This window comes from Topomyia yanbarensis, chromosome 2 (genome assembly GCF_030247195.1).
Source record: "Topomyia yanbarensis strain Yona2022 chromosome 2, ASM3024719v1, whole genome shotgun sequence".
NCBI lineage: Eukaryota > Metazoa > Arthropoda > Insecta > Diptera > Culicidae > Topomyia > Topomyia yanbarensis.
Window position 1 is genome coordinate 46,816,997 of NC_080671.1, and position 20,289 is coordinate 46,837,285.

Genomic DNA, 20,289 nt, shown 5'->3' on the forward strand with positions numbered 1-20,289 from the left:
CAATAAAACTCCGAATGATAATTACGAAGCGGATGCAAGCATTGAAGCAAGTGGTAGCGGAACCGGAAGTACAGTACAGAATGCTATATATTTAACACAAGCCTTGACGCAGCTGGAAGAAGAGTTAGCTCAAATGAAGCTCTGGCTATCGGCGAAGGAAGCTCGAGAAAAGAAATTTCCAGTCAAAGAAACGGAACAACGTCGACCTGGCGGGTATTGATAAAAATTCCGAGATCACATGAATGGCAAAAAACTACAGCTTTTATGAGTAACACTTTGTTCGAACTTGTGATTAAAGTGTTGGCATAATTCCGCACAGCGCATCGCGAATATTCTTATGTTCGTAGTGCCATAACGTGCTATAAATTCAATCTAGCGACCCAAATACAAATATCTCCTTGAGACGACATGCTAGGAATTTGGTTGTGTAGAACAATCTAAATCTTCACATGTCGAATGACTGGAAATAATATTATTTTGCAATAAATTGTTTCGTAGTATTTTCAAGGCACTTGTTTTATTATTATCGTGATTACGCTCTCCATTACACAGTGGTCTCAAATTGAAATATATCATGATCATCCTTGTCGAAGAATCCGGGTGCATTTTAGAATTCCAATTCGAACTTGGGCCGTTATTCTACTTGAATATGCTAGCATAGACATAACTATACCCAGTCGCCATACGCCTTTTTACCTCGTGGTTAGCATCGTTATCAAATGTCACTTAGTGCTCAAAATATATGTATTAGGATGGGACAAAAATTAGATTCCAGCTCCGAGCAAGTTTTTAGGTACTATTTGAACCCTAGAACAACTATGCAAATTCTGAACTAAATCCCTGAAACAATATTTTTGCGCCCACTGTTTAAAGTTTACATGGGATTTTGCATGGGAAGATTTCACAAAATAATTCCTCCATGAGTCTCCTAAAAATAAATCATTATGTGTATTTTATAGGAAATTTAACAAAGAAACAAAGTCTCGAAGACCACGAAACGATCTCAGGCTTGAGAAAAATGTTATTAAGTAGAAACCGATTGGTGCTCTGAAGATTGATAAAATATTAATTTTTTCTAGCAACACTGCTGCTTGTTGTTTAACTATAAGCAATTTTGTCTTGATCCTCTCTTAATGTGTGTTGTCAGAACTGTTTGGCCACTTCACAAGAGTTTTGAGGGATAAATTCAGGCTTCTTTTGTACATAATAAGAGCAAGTTAAAATTTTTGTATATGATTCTACCGTCAGCAGCAGTTACGCTAAAAAATTAAAATTTTCATCAATCTCCAGGGCATCAATTGATTTTGCTTAATAACTTTTTTCATAAGCATCAGATCGTTTCGCGGTCTTCGAGACTTTGTTTTTTGACAAATTTCCTATAAAAATCAGACATCTATTTATTTTTAGGAGGTATTAACTCTATTGTTGAGCAAAGTCAACACAACTCCATCATCAAATCAGACCCTGATCACAACAAAAGTCTAAAGTTTCGATTGAACCCGTTAAGCTCCTAGTACTGGTCACCATATTCGATTTCAAGTTTGTCTCCATCTGCTTAGCTCGCGTGTAGCTCAGACTTCTGAGGACACCGCATTGTTTTTTTTAATAAATAAATAAATTTAATAAACAAGTAACACAAATTCATCATCATCATAGCGAATATAATAACTTAGTGTGCCTAACTGCAAAAAATAGAAGATAAAAATATAGAATCTTCGTTGTTTCACATAGTTATTCAAATAACTCCAAACTATTAAAATGAAAAAATCTGACTACAAAGCAGATTTGACGTGTGAAATACAGTGTTGTTGCACGTTTAATATGTCTAGGCATCGAATTAAAAGAAATAAAAAATTTGGCGTTCCTGCATCAGTTGCGATTCTAGTGTTGTACCTATGCATATCACTTCCTCGTTCAATTCGATCCCACAAATAACGAGGCAGCATTTCATTTATAATTTTAAAAATAAACACCATTGTCAAGCAATAAATTTTTTGTTTCACAGAGAGCCATTGTAATACGTCTAGCATGAAACTAGAGGAAGTGTGTCTGTTACAATGTAAAATTAATCACATGATTCTATTTTGCATTCGCTGTAACCTCAATATTAAAGTTTGATTGACAAGAAACAAAATTGATGGGCAGAAGTCAATATGTGGTGTAATGATAGGTTTATGTAATAAAATTTTACTATTGTTAAATCATTTTCCAGACGACACAATATACCAAACTTTTTAGCAATCTTTCTGATGACATTGTCGATGTGACTTAATAGTTAACTTGTCATCAATGACTATTTCCAAGATATTTAAATTTTGTTTCACCATTTATTTCAACGCTACCTTCATGTTTTACAACACCCGAGCAAGTAGGGCAAGTAGAATTACCCCAACGCACTTAACTTGATCTGCGACAATAATTTCAAAGTTGATGAACTATAACGAACGACCCTGTTGCGTTTCGGCTTCGCCTCATCAGAAACCGACACTAACACATTGTCGGAATAGATTAGCGCCGGCTTGACGCAAATCCCTTAAAACTAAAACACACTATGTGTTTCAATCAAACGACTGATCAAACGTGATGTCCCGTTCGAGCAGAAGTTCTGTTTATGCCGATGAGACACAAGTGAAGCCGAAACTTGTCTTGGCTTAGCAGGCCTATGCGAAAGCACTATGCTATATTTCACCCTAAGGAGGAAAATTTGGTAAAAACCAAAATTTCTCACTAGGGTGAAAATTTGTTGGTAAAAACCAGTCTTTGTACAGGAGGGCACAAATCCTTATTTCATACTATGTTGCGTTTCGGCTTCGCCTCAACAGAAACCGACACTAACACTGTTTATGCCGATGAGACACAAGTGAAGCCGAAACTTGTCATAAACATAAACAGAACTTCTGCTCGAACGGGACATCACGTTTGATCAGTCGTTTGATTGAAACACATATTGTGTTTTAGTTTTAAGGGATTTGCGTCAAGCCGGCGCTAATCTATTCCGACAATGTGTTAGTGTCGGTTTCTGATGAGGCGAAGCCGAAACGCAACATAGTATGAAATAAGGATTTGTGCCCTCCTGTACAAAGACTGGTTTTTACCAACAAATTTTCACCCTAGTGAGAAATTTTGGTTTTTACCAAATTTTCCTCCTTAGGGTGAAATATAGCATAGTATAACGAACGAGCTCCGGCTGTAATCCTTCGTTGCATGAAAAGTACCATTTATGTTTTATTTGGATTAAATGATAGTACAACATGAAGCCACCATCGCTCAACAGCACATAAGGCTAGTGTTAATGCAAATACGGGTGATCATCGACGAAACCATATGCCGGAAACCCAAGCTCATTAGTTTCCTCAACAAGCCATCGGCGACAAGGTTCCATAGAAGTGGTGACATCACACCACCTTAAGGATATCCGCAGACACTCAGTTTTCTTATCTCTACTTCTCTTAACGATGAGCGCAGCTATCGGTTGCTAAGCATTGCGTGTGCCCAGTTTGCAAAGGCACTCTATGACCTCGTGCTGCTTCATAAATGGATTCGAAAGTCATGTTGTCAAAAACACCTTCAATGTCAAGCAAAACTCCTAAACTTGATTGTTTTCGCGAAAAAGCTGTTTCGTTGTTGTAGACAGCAACAGGGTGTTAGTAGACTTCCCCCGCTGATATACATGTTGCGTTGTATGCAGCAAGTTCTCGCCCAAGCTAACATCCCGAATGAAGTGGTCGATTAAACGTTCCACTGATTTGAGAAGAAAGAAGATCAGACTGATAGGTCTGTAGCTCTTTGTCTCCTCATAAGTGACGCGGCCTCTTTTAGAAATGAATTTTAAAATTGTTTCTCGCCACGCCAATGGCATGTATCCTGTAGCAAGAATACAAGTAAGAACTCTTTTCGAAATATGCTCGAAGTGTTGATATCCTCTTTGAAGTAGAACTAGAATGATACCATCTTTCCCGGAGACTTCTACGGAGCAAAGTTTTCAATCCCCCATTCGATCGATTCGTTTACCACAATTCTACGAGCAAAAGCCCAAGGCCCCCTATTTGAAAAGAACTCAGGAGCAGTCATCGTTGATGGCTCCGGACAAACTGGAAAGTGTGTTTCAAAAAGACAATTAAATACTAGTTCTTATCGAACTAACATAAAAGTTTTTCTATTTCGAAAGTAACATATTTAATCCACTAGTCTCGTTGAGTTTTAAGATATTTGTGCAGAGGGTTTTCCAACCAGTTCGCTCAGCGGATTGAAGGGCATTTCTGTATGCTTTGCGAGCCAACTTAATTGCCTCCGACCCGTACCTGCGTCTGTAAATTCCAAACTCTTCTACATAACTTTTTGAGTCGAATAAGTTTGACGTTTCACCAAGGGGATCCTTCAGAAGCACGCATAACTCAAAGCAAACCAAGTCATTTAAGTCACTAGGAGGTTCAATAGTTGGAAAATGCCCATGAAACCTAGTCGCCAATCGCTCTTCGTAGAAGTCTCTGATAGTAGATTTGGGATTACGATATGCGACGATATCTAGCGAAACGTTTAAATGATCAAAGACGATGTACTTATGAGCAGATAACGACGGTTCGAGCTCGTTGGGTAAGAGCCAGTTTGCCAACTCATGCGTAATACCGTCAGAGCAGAAAATTACACCTCTTCTCTGCCAACACGTGCGAATGTTGGGCGATTTTCTATATTAAGTATATACAGATTTGTATTACTTACAGTATGTAAAAAAATTAAAGACACCCCTTTATCGGTCCAGTATTTTTGTTCATAGGAAAAGTTTGTTGTATTGTATGATGAGCATACTTTATAAATTTTTGATTTACCGTTTCAGAGCCAACAAATAAAAAACTAAACAAGTGTGACAGTCAAGTATGTGGTAGGCATTTGCATCACTACCGATTATAAGTGCAAACCCATTTCTGCCACAGTATGCTACAACTCTTTTGAAATCATTAGAAAGTGATGCGGTATAATTAAGCTGACCAACTCTGTCGAAAAAATCCGTACACTATGCGAACCATCTAGCTGAGTGTGCTGAACGATTACACTTCGTTGCTGGAAGGTGTCCGGATTTTTTCGTCAGAGTTGGTCAGCTTAGGTATAATCCACCAAATATGCCGTACGCTAGCCGTATTTCCTGTTAATGTTATCAACAGTCATATAGACAGTGACAGCACAAATATCGCGAGCTGTGAGATCGGATATGATACATGTGTCAATAGCACTATTCACAATTATACATCAACGAGGTATTACACGTTGATTTGACATACCATTTTTGTTAAAAGCTAGGACGGGGTTAAATAGATGTCCAACATAGAAGTTTCCTTTAGAAAAATACGGTTCTTGAGCCAACATTAGTGAAGCTTTTCCTTCCTGCAAGACTGGGTAGATCCATAGTTGCTGTACGTTTATGCGGAATATTAATTTGTACTATCCTAACCATACTCGATACCAGCACTACATATTTCATGATCAACACATAATGTACAGCAACTAGAAGATATCAATTACGTTGGCTTATAATCGCTTCTAGCGAACCCCGGAATGGGAATTAGGGGCACGACTATCATTTGAATCGATATGCGAAGAAACAATTGTTCACTGTGTCAGAGATTCACCAACCTACTACACGCCGTGCGACTGGCATATTTTAGTCCTGGCCACCATAGTTCTTGGCATGGAGCGACACCTTGACTTGACCACTCAAACTCCTAGTGGACTACAGCCACATCTGTTGTTAGTCGCCCCTTACGATATAGGATCATGGAAGTGCATAGAAACTCTTTTAAGTTTGAAGTATTTTTCTTAAGGGGGGAGTAAGGGTTTCAGCGCAAAAAAATGCTGCTCGCGAATTTTTTTAGAAGGCTATAAAGTATCATCTAAATAACATTCTGTATGCATTTATGCAAAAATATCGATAAGCGATTCGGCGACGAAGCTTTTTGTAGAACGTCTCCGGAAAGAAACATGATTTGCGGTATTACCTGCCATTCAAAAATTACTTAACTACAGAAAAACTACAGAATGTTGTTTAGATGATACTTTATAATGTACAAAAGTTTTGATCAATTTGATTCATCCAAAGTTCTAAAAAAATCACAAAAAAGTGTTCTTTTTCACGCTTTTCACCTTAAACCTTTTATTTTGTCATCAAAGAATAAGATGAAATTAGCTTAAGTTTGATTTTTTTTGTGTGTTTTGAATTCATCTCGTCAGTAACTAGCACCAACTGGGTGCCTAGTTAGACGATGTATTTAAACTAGTGCCCAAATTACCACTAGTTAGATACACAAAAATCCAAGCAGTAATCCAATTTTCCCATTTTTGTAAATTAATATTGCATAATGAAATTAGCACTTTTTCAAGCATCTTTCATAAATTCAAATTACCACTAGTTAGATACACAAAAATCCAAGCAGTAATCCAATTTTCCCATTTTTGTAAATTAATATTGCATAATGAAATTAGCACTTTTTCAAGCATCTTTCATAAATACTATTAAAACATAAACTAAGATAGATTCCTAGCGGTATTCCCGGGGTAACGGGAAAAAGCACTATCTCAAAAAACTGACAAGAAGTTGCCTGTCATCGTGATGAGGGTGAAACTAACCAAGCTACGAAATAGACTAAAATAAGGCTCTCATTTATAGTGACGTTATTTTCAAAAATCATGCGAGATTTATATAGTTATCCTCCAAGGAAAGATATGCAGAGAATCATTCTTGAGCCAGAAAAACTGTCAAATTCTTGAGCCTGCTGAGCCAATCTATCTCTTTTAAGGAGTACTGATAGATTTTAACAATTGAATTGAAGGTTGGCATTTTATCCGCATTTCTCTCAGCATATTTATGTGAATTTATCCCCATTTGAAGTACCAAAGCTGTCATTATTATTTAGTGTAAACAGTTTGTCAATCGCAAAATATCGAAACAAACGTTAAAATATTTTGATTTTCACTTGTATGCTCTGCCTTCAACCTGTCTGACTAGCTAGAACATTAAAATTTGTGATCCTTGATGGAAATAAATAACCAGTTGGAAAGTGCTGTTAATAATCATGGCTTATTTTCATTTCATATGGCCATTTGTCATGAATTCAAACACATAACAGTATGAACGTGTAAATAACAAACAATTTTGATCCCAAATGTCTCCAAAGTCATTCCATAAATATACATTTGCAATATATCTAGAGAAAATTTTCAATAGGACGTAAGTAACATTGAGAGCCTCTCTTTGTTTACTTTCTCTTTCGTTTATTACGACGTCATTACAACACTTTGTACTAACTTTCCAGTACATATCGAAAGCCGACGGTTTTTACTACAATATTATGCAAAGAGTAGAGTAGTAAATGTTGAAATGGCCGAGTAATGAACAGAAGAGAGACCTCAAAGAGAATCTCTCATTGTTACTTACGTCCTATTGAAAATTTTCTCTAGATATAATGATTTCAGCGGTTAAACGGAAAGAGAAACCCAAAAGTAAATAATAAGTAGTCAAAATAAAATCACAAAAATTAGCAACGTTCCAGTTCTGTCATACTACCTGAAAGTTTTCCGGTAATTCGGGGCGGTAGACAATTAATGTTCAAGGAGTACCTGCGCAAAAACCACATAAATACAAGCCACCGCTAAGCTATTCAGTTACAGAAAAGTGGTTAAACCGAACGGTTGTTTCGGGAAGAATTTAGTGAATCAGACCTTCAAAATGTGCAACAGGCTTGTTATTTTAACATGTGTCATTCTAGTGCTATGTACCATAAGTGTTCAGAGCAAGAAAGGTTAGTACAAAGGACCATATATTACAATTCATTCGATAAATTAGGGAAATAGTAAGTCGATTTGGCTATCGACGTTTTGTCCTCGAAGTAAATTGTTAGTTCTCATTTCTGAATTCAAATAAAAAAAGATAATCACTTGTTGGATTGTATTTTCATAAATAGTCCAATTTGTGTAAGTTACACGAGTAGAGAAAGTTGTGAAGCGTTTTGAAATTTCAAATTTAACGTATAATTATAATCGTGTATCCTAGAGTGTAATTTTGAAGCATTTTTCAGGACGGGCGTGAAGTACTTGTTAAATATACTGCAAATCTTTTGCATAAAAGATTATAAAAAAGCCAGTATGTACTTTTACTGTTTTCGTTAAGTATTTAAATACATTAATCACTGCGAGGAGTATAACTGATGCATTTTTAATTACTTTGTGTTATTATTGTTATTTATCAGTGTGAGCTCCGGCTAAATTCTGCAACGTACGTGCATGAACCTTTTATTCGGGCAGTACCATATGATCATGCCATGAGCGTTTAGGGCTGTTCAGAAACCTGTCCAATGGATACACTACTAATTTTCCTTGGTTTTGATATACTTTTCTATATGAAAATCCAGTTAACAAATTTTCTACTGCGATTAGAGCTATGTTCACCTATTAAAACATGTTAAGATATGTGTAAGGAACAACCTTTGATGATATGTGGGCATGTAGGGCCTATTAAATCAGAGTGTAAGTGATGTTACTATGGAAACATAGCAAAAACACGATTTTTGATTGGAGACACCTCTAAATCATGCCCAAATTAAGCCATTTTTGGCGAAAGTTCTTAAATTCACACCTAGAACAAAAATTTGAGCTGACCCATGTATATTTCAAAACTTTTTCAAAATGTGGAAAGGTCTACTGTCCATACATACAATTTAGCGCATTATTGGCTCAAATATAATGTCGAGTCTTCTAGTTCATCCGAGATTTCGAAACCTTCCTGTCATCGCACTATCGTCAACACAACAAAAATGTTATCTATCTTCTGGTCTATTGGATCGAAGTGAATCAATCCATAAATAATAAATATGTACGTTAAAAAATGCTAACAGTATCGGTGCTTACCATGAATACTAATTTCTGCTACGCATGTGCCATTTTTCTTTGATTTAATAACAAATTTCGATATTCCCTACTTCAATGTAGGTAATTGTTATAATGTGGAAAAGACAAATCTGCGAAGATATGTTACCAAGCTGATAATTATCAAGTTGGTTAAAATATTTGTAAGTGCACCAAGAAGGAAAACTCTAAATGATACAGATATGACAAATTTTGACTGGTGATTCTTGCCACGCTAATAATTTCAATATTTTGTCACTATTTTTACACATCCTGAACATATCCTTAGTATTCAGTAAAAATTATGCAATATCCTATTTTTTTAAATTTAGATGATTCAAAACGAATAACATTTTAAACATTTTTTCAGCATCCCACCAACCAACCAAAGGACAACACGCACACCCAAAGAGTACCAAAGGCGAACATGCAAAGGAGCATAAGCAACCACATTCTAAAGAACAAAAGCAACAACATGGCCACGAGCACCCGCACCCTAAGAGTACTTATGGTTACAGCAAGCACAAGCGTTCTGCCGATTACTACGAGCCTATGCCGGTACCCGAATACGACTACGATCACTATCAACCCCAGGAACCAGCATATTATCAAAAACCAACATACTATCCACAACCACCACCATACTATCATAAACCACCGTGTGACCACAAACCAACGACTACAACAACTTCCACAACCACTACTACTACAACCACTCCAAAATATGAGAAGCACACCACCCCAAAATACGAGAAGCACACCACCCCACAATACGAGAAGTACACTCCAAAACCCTTCTTGGAAAAGCACCATTTGCTGGATGTGAAAAAAATTGTCCACCTGCCGACTCTTAAAAGTCACCCTAGCTGGGTAGTTCCCACTACGGTAGCATACGAGCATGGTTACGATAGCGGTTATGTAGTGCGTGACCCACCTGTGAGTGGTGTGAAAGGAATGTTGAACCATCTGCTGGCACCAAGCCCCAAGTCGGACTCTTACACCGTTGAAGATACCCATTGTGGGTGTGGAGCTCAAATCGGAAAGCTGGAGCAAGCTATACTGCTGCTACAGGAAGAGCTGATCCAGATAAGATCGTTACTTGCTGCAAATGAAGCATCGATACTGCATGGGAAAACCAAAATTGTAAAGATTACGAAAAAGTCTAAGACGTCGGAAGATGGAATTGATCTGGAATGATATATCAATATACGGAATATGTAAAAAAATCTATCGCAGTTATGTACTTCTTTCAAACATGAGAAACTAATCCATACGTAATGTTTTCAAAACGAAAGAATGATGATATATCTTTATTTTTCTTTATCATTAATCTATCAATATACATACTTTCGTTATTTATACATGCGTCTTCTGCATGGGTTCGGGATTACCACTCTAGGGCCGTTTGCATCATTGTATCGTTCTATTATTACACATTTATCTTACTCTCCACTAAATATTCATTTGAAGACATTTCCCATATTATTTCCTACCATGAACATCAAAAGCACCAGACCTGTCTAGATGGTTGACAATGGAGGTTTTGACAAAACAATAGCTTTCGATTGAATCACTTTAGCTCCGAATGGCTGAATGCAAGACGCCGATAGATATTTATTTAAAATGGAAACAAAAATACCTGATCTTAATAAATGTTTGCAAAATATAACATTGAATACAATTCCAATAATAAACTTAACCGCGTTAAGTCGAGCATACAATAAGATATTAGAAGCTAAACATATACATCCGCTAGTTACGTTGCCTTATTATGTACTATCATCAGAGTTTATTGTTAATGTTTACAGTTAGGTTTACACTCAACAAGAACCTCCCATTGTCCGCACAGAGTACGAGAGTTGTTCAGTTATTGTGTTTATTTTCAAAGATGTGTTGTAGTAATTCGTGTACAGCATAATGCTATTTAAAACATTCATCCAATCGTTTCTACTCGGGCTGTGAAAAGTTTGTAACTTCAGATTTATGCTACACTAGAAAGTACGCCAGTTGCCTGCCTTACTCCAGAAGCGATTATTGTTATTTACCGAGCAAAAACATAACATAACCATAACGTTCCGAGAACGGCTAGTAAGAGTGTAAATAGTACAGTGATTTCATGTCTTTGTTTGAGAAACTGGCTAACCAATACCCAAAATCATCGAATTGTGTTAACAAAACTCCCTTTACCTGTTTGGAAGATGGCGAGTCGTTCCTTTAAGGCCAAATCGAAGATAAGTCCCATATTTTGATGATACGATCCTGGCCGACGGTCAGCAATCTTTTCCGTGGCTCGTCTAGGTCCATCGCTACGATGCTGTGTTTGGCGTCGTGGAACGTTGCTAGCGATGGTCGCCTGGAAGTGGAAGAGATTAAATCCAATGAATATTTTTGGATAGAACAAAAACTAATCAACTACAAACTAAAAATTCCTTGTTCATAGTTGTGCCGTAAATTGCTTATCACGCGCGGAGATACGCAAGTCGATACTGGTCTATATATGTGTTATGTCTCCACATTAAAAGATGACCGAGCAATAAGGGATCAAGGGAAAAACGGTTGTGGTCGGAAAATCAAAAAAATAACTTGAAATCAATTATTATCTTTCGTTACAGAACTATAGTGTCTTCGAAAAAGTTGCTGAATGACACCTAGCACTTTATTTGGTTGAAGCATACTAGTTCAGAATTCAGTCGCTAGAACGGAGCTGTTATCAATTTTAAAGATGAAGATAGATAGAAACGTAGTGTCTTCGAGAAAGTTGTAGGTCCTATCATTTTAAATAAATCTTCAGAAGATGCAATCTTTGTAGGTCCTGTAGAGAATGTTTTGGTTATAAATTTTACTTACAGATTATGTTTTAAAAAATGCGCCATATTAGTATGTTCAAAAAACATACCTCTAATTACCTAACATACAAATTTGTCCTAGACACCATCTTTCTATCTCGTTCCATTGAAAAATGATCAAATAATGCGATAAATGCTATGCAACAACTTTGCTTACTTTAAAACGGAAGATAAGGATGTGTGCATTGTGGGTTACCCCCTTTTCAACGCTAGGTAGCCCTAGGGTTGCCCCCTCGAACTACGAAAATGCTCGTGAATCGAAAGGTAGTTCATGTAATGATCTTATTTTTTCTAGACACATAGGTCAATGAACTACTAATAAAATCGTATATTTTAACAATAAAAAGAATATTAATTTGGGAATGTGGATTTTCTTCTATTTCCTGTAAAAATGCAAAATGTGGGTTAGCACCATTTGGACGCCAGCCATTCAGATGTTCCAAATGAATCCGGCTGGTCCCGGCTTCCCTTGCTGGGTAGACGGACAGAATCTCTCGACAACAAGCTACGGAGCGTCAAATGTTGAAAGCGATATCGTACGGAAGCAATTTTCATGACGCCGTTATTATAATTTGGGTTTCAAACCTCAGAGCAATATTCCAGAAATGACCCCGACAAAGATTAATAAAACGATTTGAGACTACAAACAACCGTTCAGTTTTTGGTTACTCCAAAAATACATCATAGCATTCGACATTGTTTCAACGCGTTCAATTTCAGCATCCAGTAAACGGTAGTTAAAATAAACTGGTCCTTTTTTAGTAAGGATGAGATCACCGAACAACTTCTTCTGGTTTACACACATGCGGTTCGTGTCACACCAATCAGCGATGGTTTCAAGCTGTTGTTGGAGAAATACATGTCATTGAAGTAAATCAGAGACATGAACGGTCGCAGGGTGCTTCCCTGGGGCATTTCTGATATAGAAATAACTGCAAACTACCGAAATTGTAGATTTTGGCGATTGTTATATTGTGCTTCACTTAATGAAAAGCGAAAGAGACACGATGTTAGCCACTATCGAACTTAGGAGTCACCAAAACGTCTGTTCCCGAATTCAAAAAGGATTTGAGCCGAGAAGAAGCTGTGGTAATCACCGTTCAATTGACAACCCCAGAGTTTTGTTCGCGACCAGAACAGATTCGATTAGTTGATAAAATTTTCTTGTTATAAATTTTGAAATAAAATTAATGATAGAAATATTACCTTAGTAAATAGATATATCAATTTCGTGCTGCTTATCTTAATCAAAACTAAATCGAATTTGCTCCTGAAATTGCATTACAATATATTTTCAACTTTATGTTTAAAGTTTTTAAAGATATTAATCTTTAAAAACTTGGCAATAATTGGTGCCGCTGTACTGCCGTTCTACGCCCAATTGTCCCATGTTGCAAAATTGGCAACTGAGAAAAACGCGATTAAAGATGAAAATTGTATTAGCCATCTGGAGGGATACGGTGTAACAAATAAAGCTTTATTGTCCAAAATTACGTTCATGGCAATCGTTTTCATTATAATCAGTCCAGTTTTTTATTATAGAGATTCAATTAACGTTAGTTTTTAAGAAAAATGTTAAATGGGACTGTTATGCCGAGAAATCGAGCGGAAACCGGAAAGTTCTACGCATATCAGTCCCATAACGATCTATGTAAATGATGTTCATAACTCATTTTTTTACAAAAGTGTATGTCGTGAGTTTTTCTGTTACTCCGGAGATTTGTTGCTTTATCAAAATTGGACATAGGGTAAAGTACCTATTTTTACACTATTTAGAAGGGTACCTCACAAGATCATTAATTACTCTGCCTACACTCGATGGAGTGCATTAATTTGGCATTCACAACCTTGCTTCGTTCTTAAGAACCAATCTAATAACACAAATGGCCTAAAAACGATGAAATGCTAGTGTTTAATCGCAACTAAAGTTCCAATCGAGTGCTCCAATTGTCGCCCTACCATTTGATCCAGTTTGTTGAACAAAGATAGCAAACGCTGCACTAACCAACGGCTTCAAATGGGTAGCGTGATAATAGAAACATTGCGAAAATAGGCTCATTATCCTAGATGCGTTCGCCATGTTATGCAAGCGACGATAGTAATGAAGAGCTTTACAGGATTGTTCTCACTGCTGTGATTAATATTGCCACTGCCATTTTTAATGATCCTGTATTTTTCCATCAATTTTTTCAGTGCCCGACATCTAGCGTAATGTACTTCTTAACTAAACGCTACGTAATTATTTTTTTATCGCACACTTTTTTGGGATTTTTGTTAGTGGGACAATATCAACAATGGGACAAACAGACTTGGTATTTTTTCACGAAGTCTTCGAACAAACTTTATGATTTGGATGTGTTTTCTGAAAATATACATCAAAAAGGACTGTTTGGTTAAAAAAAGTGAAAATGACCAAAAAGCAACATGGGACAATTATGCGTAGAACGGCAGTGTACTTCTGAATCACGTATTTTAACACTAGGCATATCCTGAGGTTTAACAAGTGCTTTCATAGTGAATTAATAAAAATGGGTTCTCCAGCTAAAATAAAGGTATGTATCAGTGCATCGTTTAATATACACTACCCGTCAAAAGTTTGGAATCGCTTCAACAAGTATTGCAACACCCATATTGAATATTACAACACCCCCCGAAAAGTTTAGCATCACCTAGAAAGAGTCAATTTACGAGGCTGTATCTCGAAATCCTAATTGTCTACATGATAGCAGTCTTCAGCAAAGTCGTTCATCAAGTCAAGAGGATCCGCCAGGTGAACAGTTTAGTTTGGAATTATATCAATGCATGACGCTAGTATACATGTGCAGTTGTTTTTTGCTGATTTTTGTATGGAAAAGGTAAAAAACATGATAAAGTAAGCTTACCCTATTCATAGGGTTCTAGAGTGCCACGTACCAAACCTTCTTAGCTTTATTGTGCATAGTTTAGACAGTAAAAAAAGTGCCTGTTCGTACATTTTGGTTTCCAACTTTCTTTCTTATACGTAGTTGAAGTTGGTGTAAAAAATGGAAAAATCTTCAATAACTTTGAAACGAATGAGTATTTTTTCATACAGTCTTCGACAATATTATGTAGTTTTAATACCTACATGTTTGTCTTGAACATAGTTTGCTCGAAAAGTCACAATGAAAAAAGTTAAATTAAAAAAAAACTAGATTTAAGGGGGTTGCCATAGAAAACGCCATATAAATCGATAACCTTTAGTCCTACCAGCTCAAATTCTTCAACAAAATTCTTCAGTACAAGCATTTCTAAAAAATTGTCGAAGGTACCAACTTTCTACCTCGTCAGTATAAAAAAGTTAATTTTTTTTAGTTCGATCATAGTAAGCCATGACTAATTTCAATTATCAGAATGTGGGGAATATTCATACGAACAATTCCTCCAAAGATACCCTGTGAATATATTCGATGGTTTGGCCTCTAGTGAATTAAGTTCACGTTTTTGGCGTTTCCGACCACTGTGCATTGCGGCCAAGGGGCTTGTTGGTGTTTATACAACAAATAAATAAACATACATCCTCAACATCAGCTGCTTCAACGACATGTGAAAAATTCAGTTTTCATCCGATTATGGTAAAATTTTGAGATACTTTTATTTAACTAAACTGAGATAAAAATAAAATAAATATTTACAAAAGAATTACAACACATTGATTTTTGGGGTTTTGTCACTCCTCGTGCCGCTGTGCCACGTGGCGTTAATGTATATGTAAAATATTACATTTTGAACATGTTTTATCTGATGATCTTGATTTCCAAAGAAGATTCACACCCTCAGCAAATTTGTGTAGAAAGACATGATCTGTTTGATTAGGAACTGCCAACACGCAGCGCTAGTGTACATACAGAACCCGTCGAAAGTTTGGAATCATTTCAATAAGTATTGTAAGACCCATATCAAATATTGCAACACCTCGAAAAGTTTGGAATCACTTAAAAATTCAGGACGCTCATTCTTGGTGGTGGTCAGATATTTACTTTCGCGTCCCTTATCACCTATTTTCATAAAGTGCTTCATAAGCATTGCTATCTTTGAAAATGAACCACCTTGGTTATACAAATAATTTTTTCGATCTTTTTTTAATGCAAATAATTAAGCAAATTAAATTAATTAATAAATTGTAAGCGAACACGTATCCGCCGGTTGATGCCAATCGCGCTGACATTTCTTTAGACTGAGCAAACTAATTTATTTGTTTGTTTAGTGTTTCTTTGACCAATTCAGAAACGAATCAAATCGGTCTTTAATGCGCGTGGGGAACACGCATGGTCTTGTGTGAGTGAATGATGTGTGAGGGTTGAGAAGTGACAATTCGCAGAAACAATTCAAAACCAATTAACAATTTGCGGCAATCATTTTAGCACGAGAAACAAATGTTTTATTGTCATATTTAATGGTTTATTTTTAGTCCATTAAATAGTCAATTATACTGAGCTTAGAATACGTACGTACTATTTGGAGACGGAGTGTGTTTGATTCGTGCAATGTCATAATATTGTTTAGGCACGCAGCATTGATATTATTCCTATTTCGCGTCTTCATTGTAATATCGTAACGTTTACTCGAACGAGGTGGAAAATTTCAAGTTACGGGATCTCAATGTGCTTGTGATAATTCCTCTAAAGGACCATTTATAAATTCTGCCACGCTGTTAGGGGGAAGAGCTATGACAAATAGTGACATTTGGTTTATATTAGACCAAGGGGATAAAGAGCGTGGAAATATGAGAGAAAATTAGTTAGTAATGGGCCATCTTTGCGTAACATAATTTATGAATGGTCCACAATACCTCTTTTAAACTCATTGTTTATGGTTAATTTTATATTGTCGACAACACTCCCGACAGCCTGCTGTCCGGAGTTCAAGTTGTTTTCAATGAAATAAATGCTCTATAAACGATTACCCAGAGTCTTTACCTCTAGAACATTTACGTATCCTACAGTCAATAAACTATTCAAACTTTCTATGCACGAAAATATATTCTCAGTCAGAATCCTAACAACCCATCCACTACCCATTCCGTGGTACTTATGGGAGTGTCACTGAGTCGGGACGTTCCATTAAGTAAGTACCACATCCAGAGTTGAAAATAATCGAAGCTCTCTTTTGACGACTGAAAATGAGCCTGATGCGAATCGCGGTGAATAGAAAAAATATTCATTCAAATATCCATGTTATTCATTCAGTTGAATATCGTACAATATATTCATTTCACTAATTATCTAGGAAAATGTTTTCAAATGCCGGTAAAGCATATGAAACAACAATCATCATGGCTTACATTGTGCCAGGGCCTACTTTGATGCGTTTGATTCGTTGCTGCACGGTCGCTTCGTGTAATTATCGGAGACGAATGAAAATCTGGGCAGTTTGTTCGTTTGACGTTTTCAGCTGCGTCACTGAATATTGAAAATGAATGCGGCTGAATATGGTCAATTTTCATTCAATGAATTTGATTATTTTTAACTCTGACCACATCAACACTTCCTTTCTCGTATCCCAACTTACGATAAAGATGACCGTGGCCCGCAATGGTGGTTCTCAGGCGAAATTCTCGCTTGGACTGTATCCATTGATATTCCCAAACAATGCTCCTCAAGTGGTCTGACTGGAAATGAGAGTCATCAGTCTGTAATTTAGGAAGTATACTGTGCTTACGCAACGCAAAATGCGTTCACTTCCTATTAAACATAAGCAATCAATTAAAGCTTCAGATTGATTATAGGATATCGATTTACAGGCTAACTAGCTGCTTGAGAAGTGTTTTTAATGTTTCGAAGCACATTACTGCCCACATTCGCACTTTTTTATTCATATTTATTTTTCATCGACTTCTATCAGCACTGAGTGAGCACTATCACCGACACCAGAGAAGTGATTCAACCGTCTAAACCCTAGCCCATCAACACACGAACTGGAAACCAATGGCTTTATTTCCCTTCTAAAGATTTTTCATCTCACAAAATCTCAGCGACCTCGGCTAGGATTGCACTCAGATGAATTAGAGTGAGAAACGGATACGTTTACCACAAAACCTCCGGCGCCAAATCGAATATTTAATTTACGTTCTGTTCACAAGCTGATTTGAAATTAAAGGCAGACTACGTGTAATCAGAACTAGTTGAGTTTTTCAGTCGGAAAAAATAACGGTAGTCCTGCTGAAAATCGGTGTAATGTAGTAAATTTATTAACCAGCTCGGTTTCGATTGAGCACTTCGATGTTTGTTCCATATTCGCACGTATATGTCAGAGAAAACACCTATCAACCTCATATGTTATCTCGAACCAGGTACAATCAGACCCAACTATAAGTGCATGTCACACCTTCATGACTAAAGTATCAATAATTAATGCTAACTTACTCTTCACTCTTCAACCGCTGGAAACATCCTTCGCACACACGCACATCGAACTCGAATCCCATAATGGGAATGTTGATGCGATTGGTCGAACACTTGTCACACACCGCTTTGCCACAATAGCGGCAGTGATGCTGCCGAATACCGATCTGCTTCTGGTCGATCATCGCCCGCAGGTTCCAGAAGAAGGCCCTAGTACACAGTTGGCATGTGTCGGACTCCACCCATTCCGGAGCGACTTTCCGCATGGCGTTCATCTCCCAGAACACGATAACTGAATCTTCTCCTGCCGAGATCAACTGCTGCGTGTTACATGCGTACGTTAGCGAGGACACTTTATTGCTGAAATTATCAAATTGTTAACGGTGAGAAAAACAATACAAGTTCAGTAAACTCACTTGTGGCCGTGTAGTTCATAGGTAGTTCCTCGTTTGCCCCCGACATCCCATACAATCACGGTTTGGTCATACGAACCACTAAACAACAACTGAGGTCCTTCGGCCCAATATAACGCACGCACTGAACCTGCGTGACCCTTCATGGTGGTCACTACAGTGGCACCTGTGGAACTTAGCTTAAGCATCGTAATTTGCCCACTATAATCACCTACAAAAACGTACTTCGAAAGGGAATCGTATCTAAAGGTAAAGGAGTTATGGAAAAAAACTTAAAAAAGATTAAACATTTTATGGCGTTTTCGTTTCACACATTTTATCGTGTAGGTGTAAAAATCTACTGAAAAAACACAAGAAAAATGAAAATAACAATACTAATAGCATTTTCGTTTCTATCGCTTTTTACACTATACTCTGGTGTTGCACAATGCAAAAACGAAAACGCTAGTTTATGATTTTAAAAGGATACTGCATCGCAGTACACATCGCCTCAAATGTGAAACAACCCAAACGCTCTCCAGTTTCGGTACTATGATAAGCGAAGAATTTGTCCCGTCCCGCGGACAGAATCCATCCTGTATGTTTAGCAAAAATGACATTCGTAATACGCGCTTGGTGCGCAAGGTACTCTTTAATCGGTGTCAATCTATTGCAATCGTCGGATAGAGTAAATTGCGAAATAGTCCCATTCTCTTGGCCAATAAACAACGTTCTAGTTTCCGGGGTGTAGAACAAAGAGGTACAACCTGACGGCATATATTGGCAAATCGAGGGCCAATACTGACCGGAGTCACGTTTCAGCCACACTCGAATCGTCCTGTAGTAGAAACAGATTGAAACACGTATGCAGTAAAGACAAAAATAAGTATACATAATTGGTGAATCATTTGCTACGTGAAATCGTACGTAAATATAGTTCCACAATCGATCTGCGCAAATCTACCACATCGTAAAAAGAGCATCGGGGTCAATTCAAGAATTCGAAAAATATTACTTTAGAGAGCAACAAAAATGTGCCCAAAAATATAAAGCGAAAAAACAGGACGACAGTGGAACATTAAGTACAAACCAAAATTCAATTAACATACTTGTCATCACAGACACTGATAACACCTTCCTCTCCGGGAATTAGCAGCGCTGCGTTCACGTCATCATTGCAACCTTCTAGTTTGTTCAGCAGTTCCGGCTTTTTGGTGGTACTAAAGCGATCATTTGCACTACGCGGCGCTGGTTTAATTTCAGCAGCCATCCTCCTTGTCCGATTGACTATTCACTTAATAGTGAAGCACTATCTAGAACTTTAACTCAACTAAACAGAAGAGGAAAAAAACAAAATACACTTTTCCGTGTTGAAAATGTCCACTTTTCGTTATCCTTGAAATTAGAACAATTGCGACGAAAGCCTCTGCTGCCGATTAACTGACTAGGGTCAGTTGTCTATGATCGTTCTAAATCCTGCTAACTTTTGGCGACTAAAAATATTGAGGATAGATTATCAATCGCTTAGGTTTGCAAATTGTCAAATGTTTTGACAGTATATCCAATAGCTACACAGTCCATATCAGTAGGTGTGAAAATACGAACCACATACACCACTACTACGTTTTCCCTTATCCGAGCTCTACGAGCAACACGGCAGCACGATCAACATGCGGTTGCTTGTGGTGGTGATAATACGCGTCATGAATGAAAGAACGGTATGTGTAGTATACACATTACGATCAACCATGACGTTGAGCATTCGAATTCATGCAGAATGGTGTAGTGAGAAAACAT

At 37.2% G+C, this 20,289-nt stretch overlaps 1 protein-coding gene across 1 annotated transcript; it reads right to left on the reverse strand.

The window, feature by feature from the left end:
* Positions 1 to 10,167: 10,167 nt before the first annotated feature.
* LOC131684340 (WD repeat and FYVE domain-containing protein 2) lies at positions 10,168 to 20,056 on the reverse strand. Its single transcript, XM_058967128.1, has 5 exons — positions 19,602 to 20,056; positions 18,983 to 19,330; positions 18,517 to 18,756; positions 18,122 to 18,460; positions 10,168 to 11,245 (listed from the first exon to the last, which is right to left on the reverse strand). The coding sequence occupies exons 1-5, from the start codon at positions 19,760 to 19,762 to the stop codon at positions 11,107 to 11,109; spliced, it is 1,227 nt and encodes a 408-aa protein (XP_058823111.1). The 5' UTR covers positions 19,763 to 20,056; the 3' UTR covers positions 10,168 to 11,106.
* Between the last annotated feature and the right edge of the window lie 233 nt (positions 20,057 to 20,289).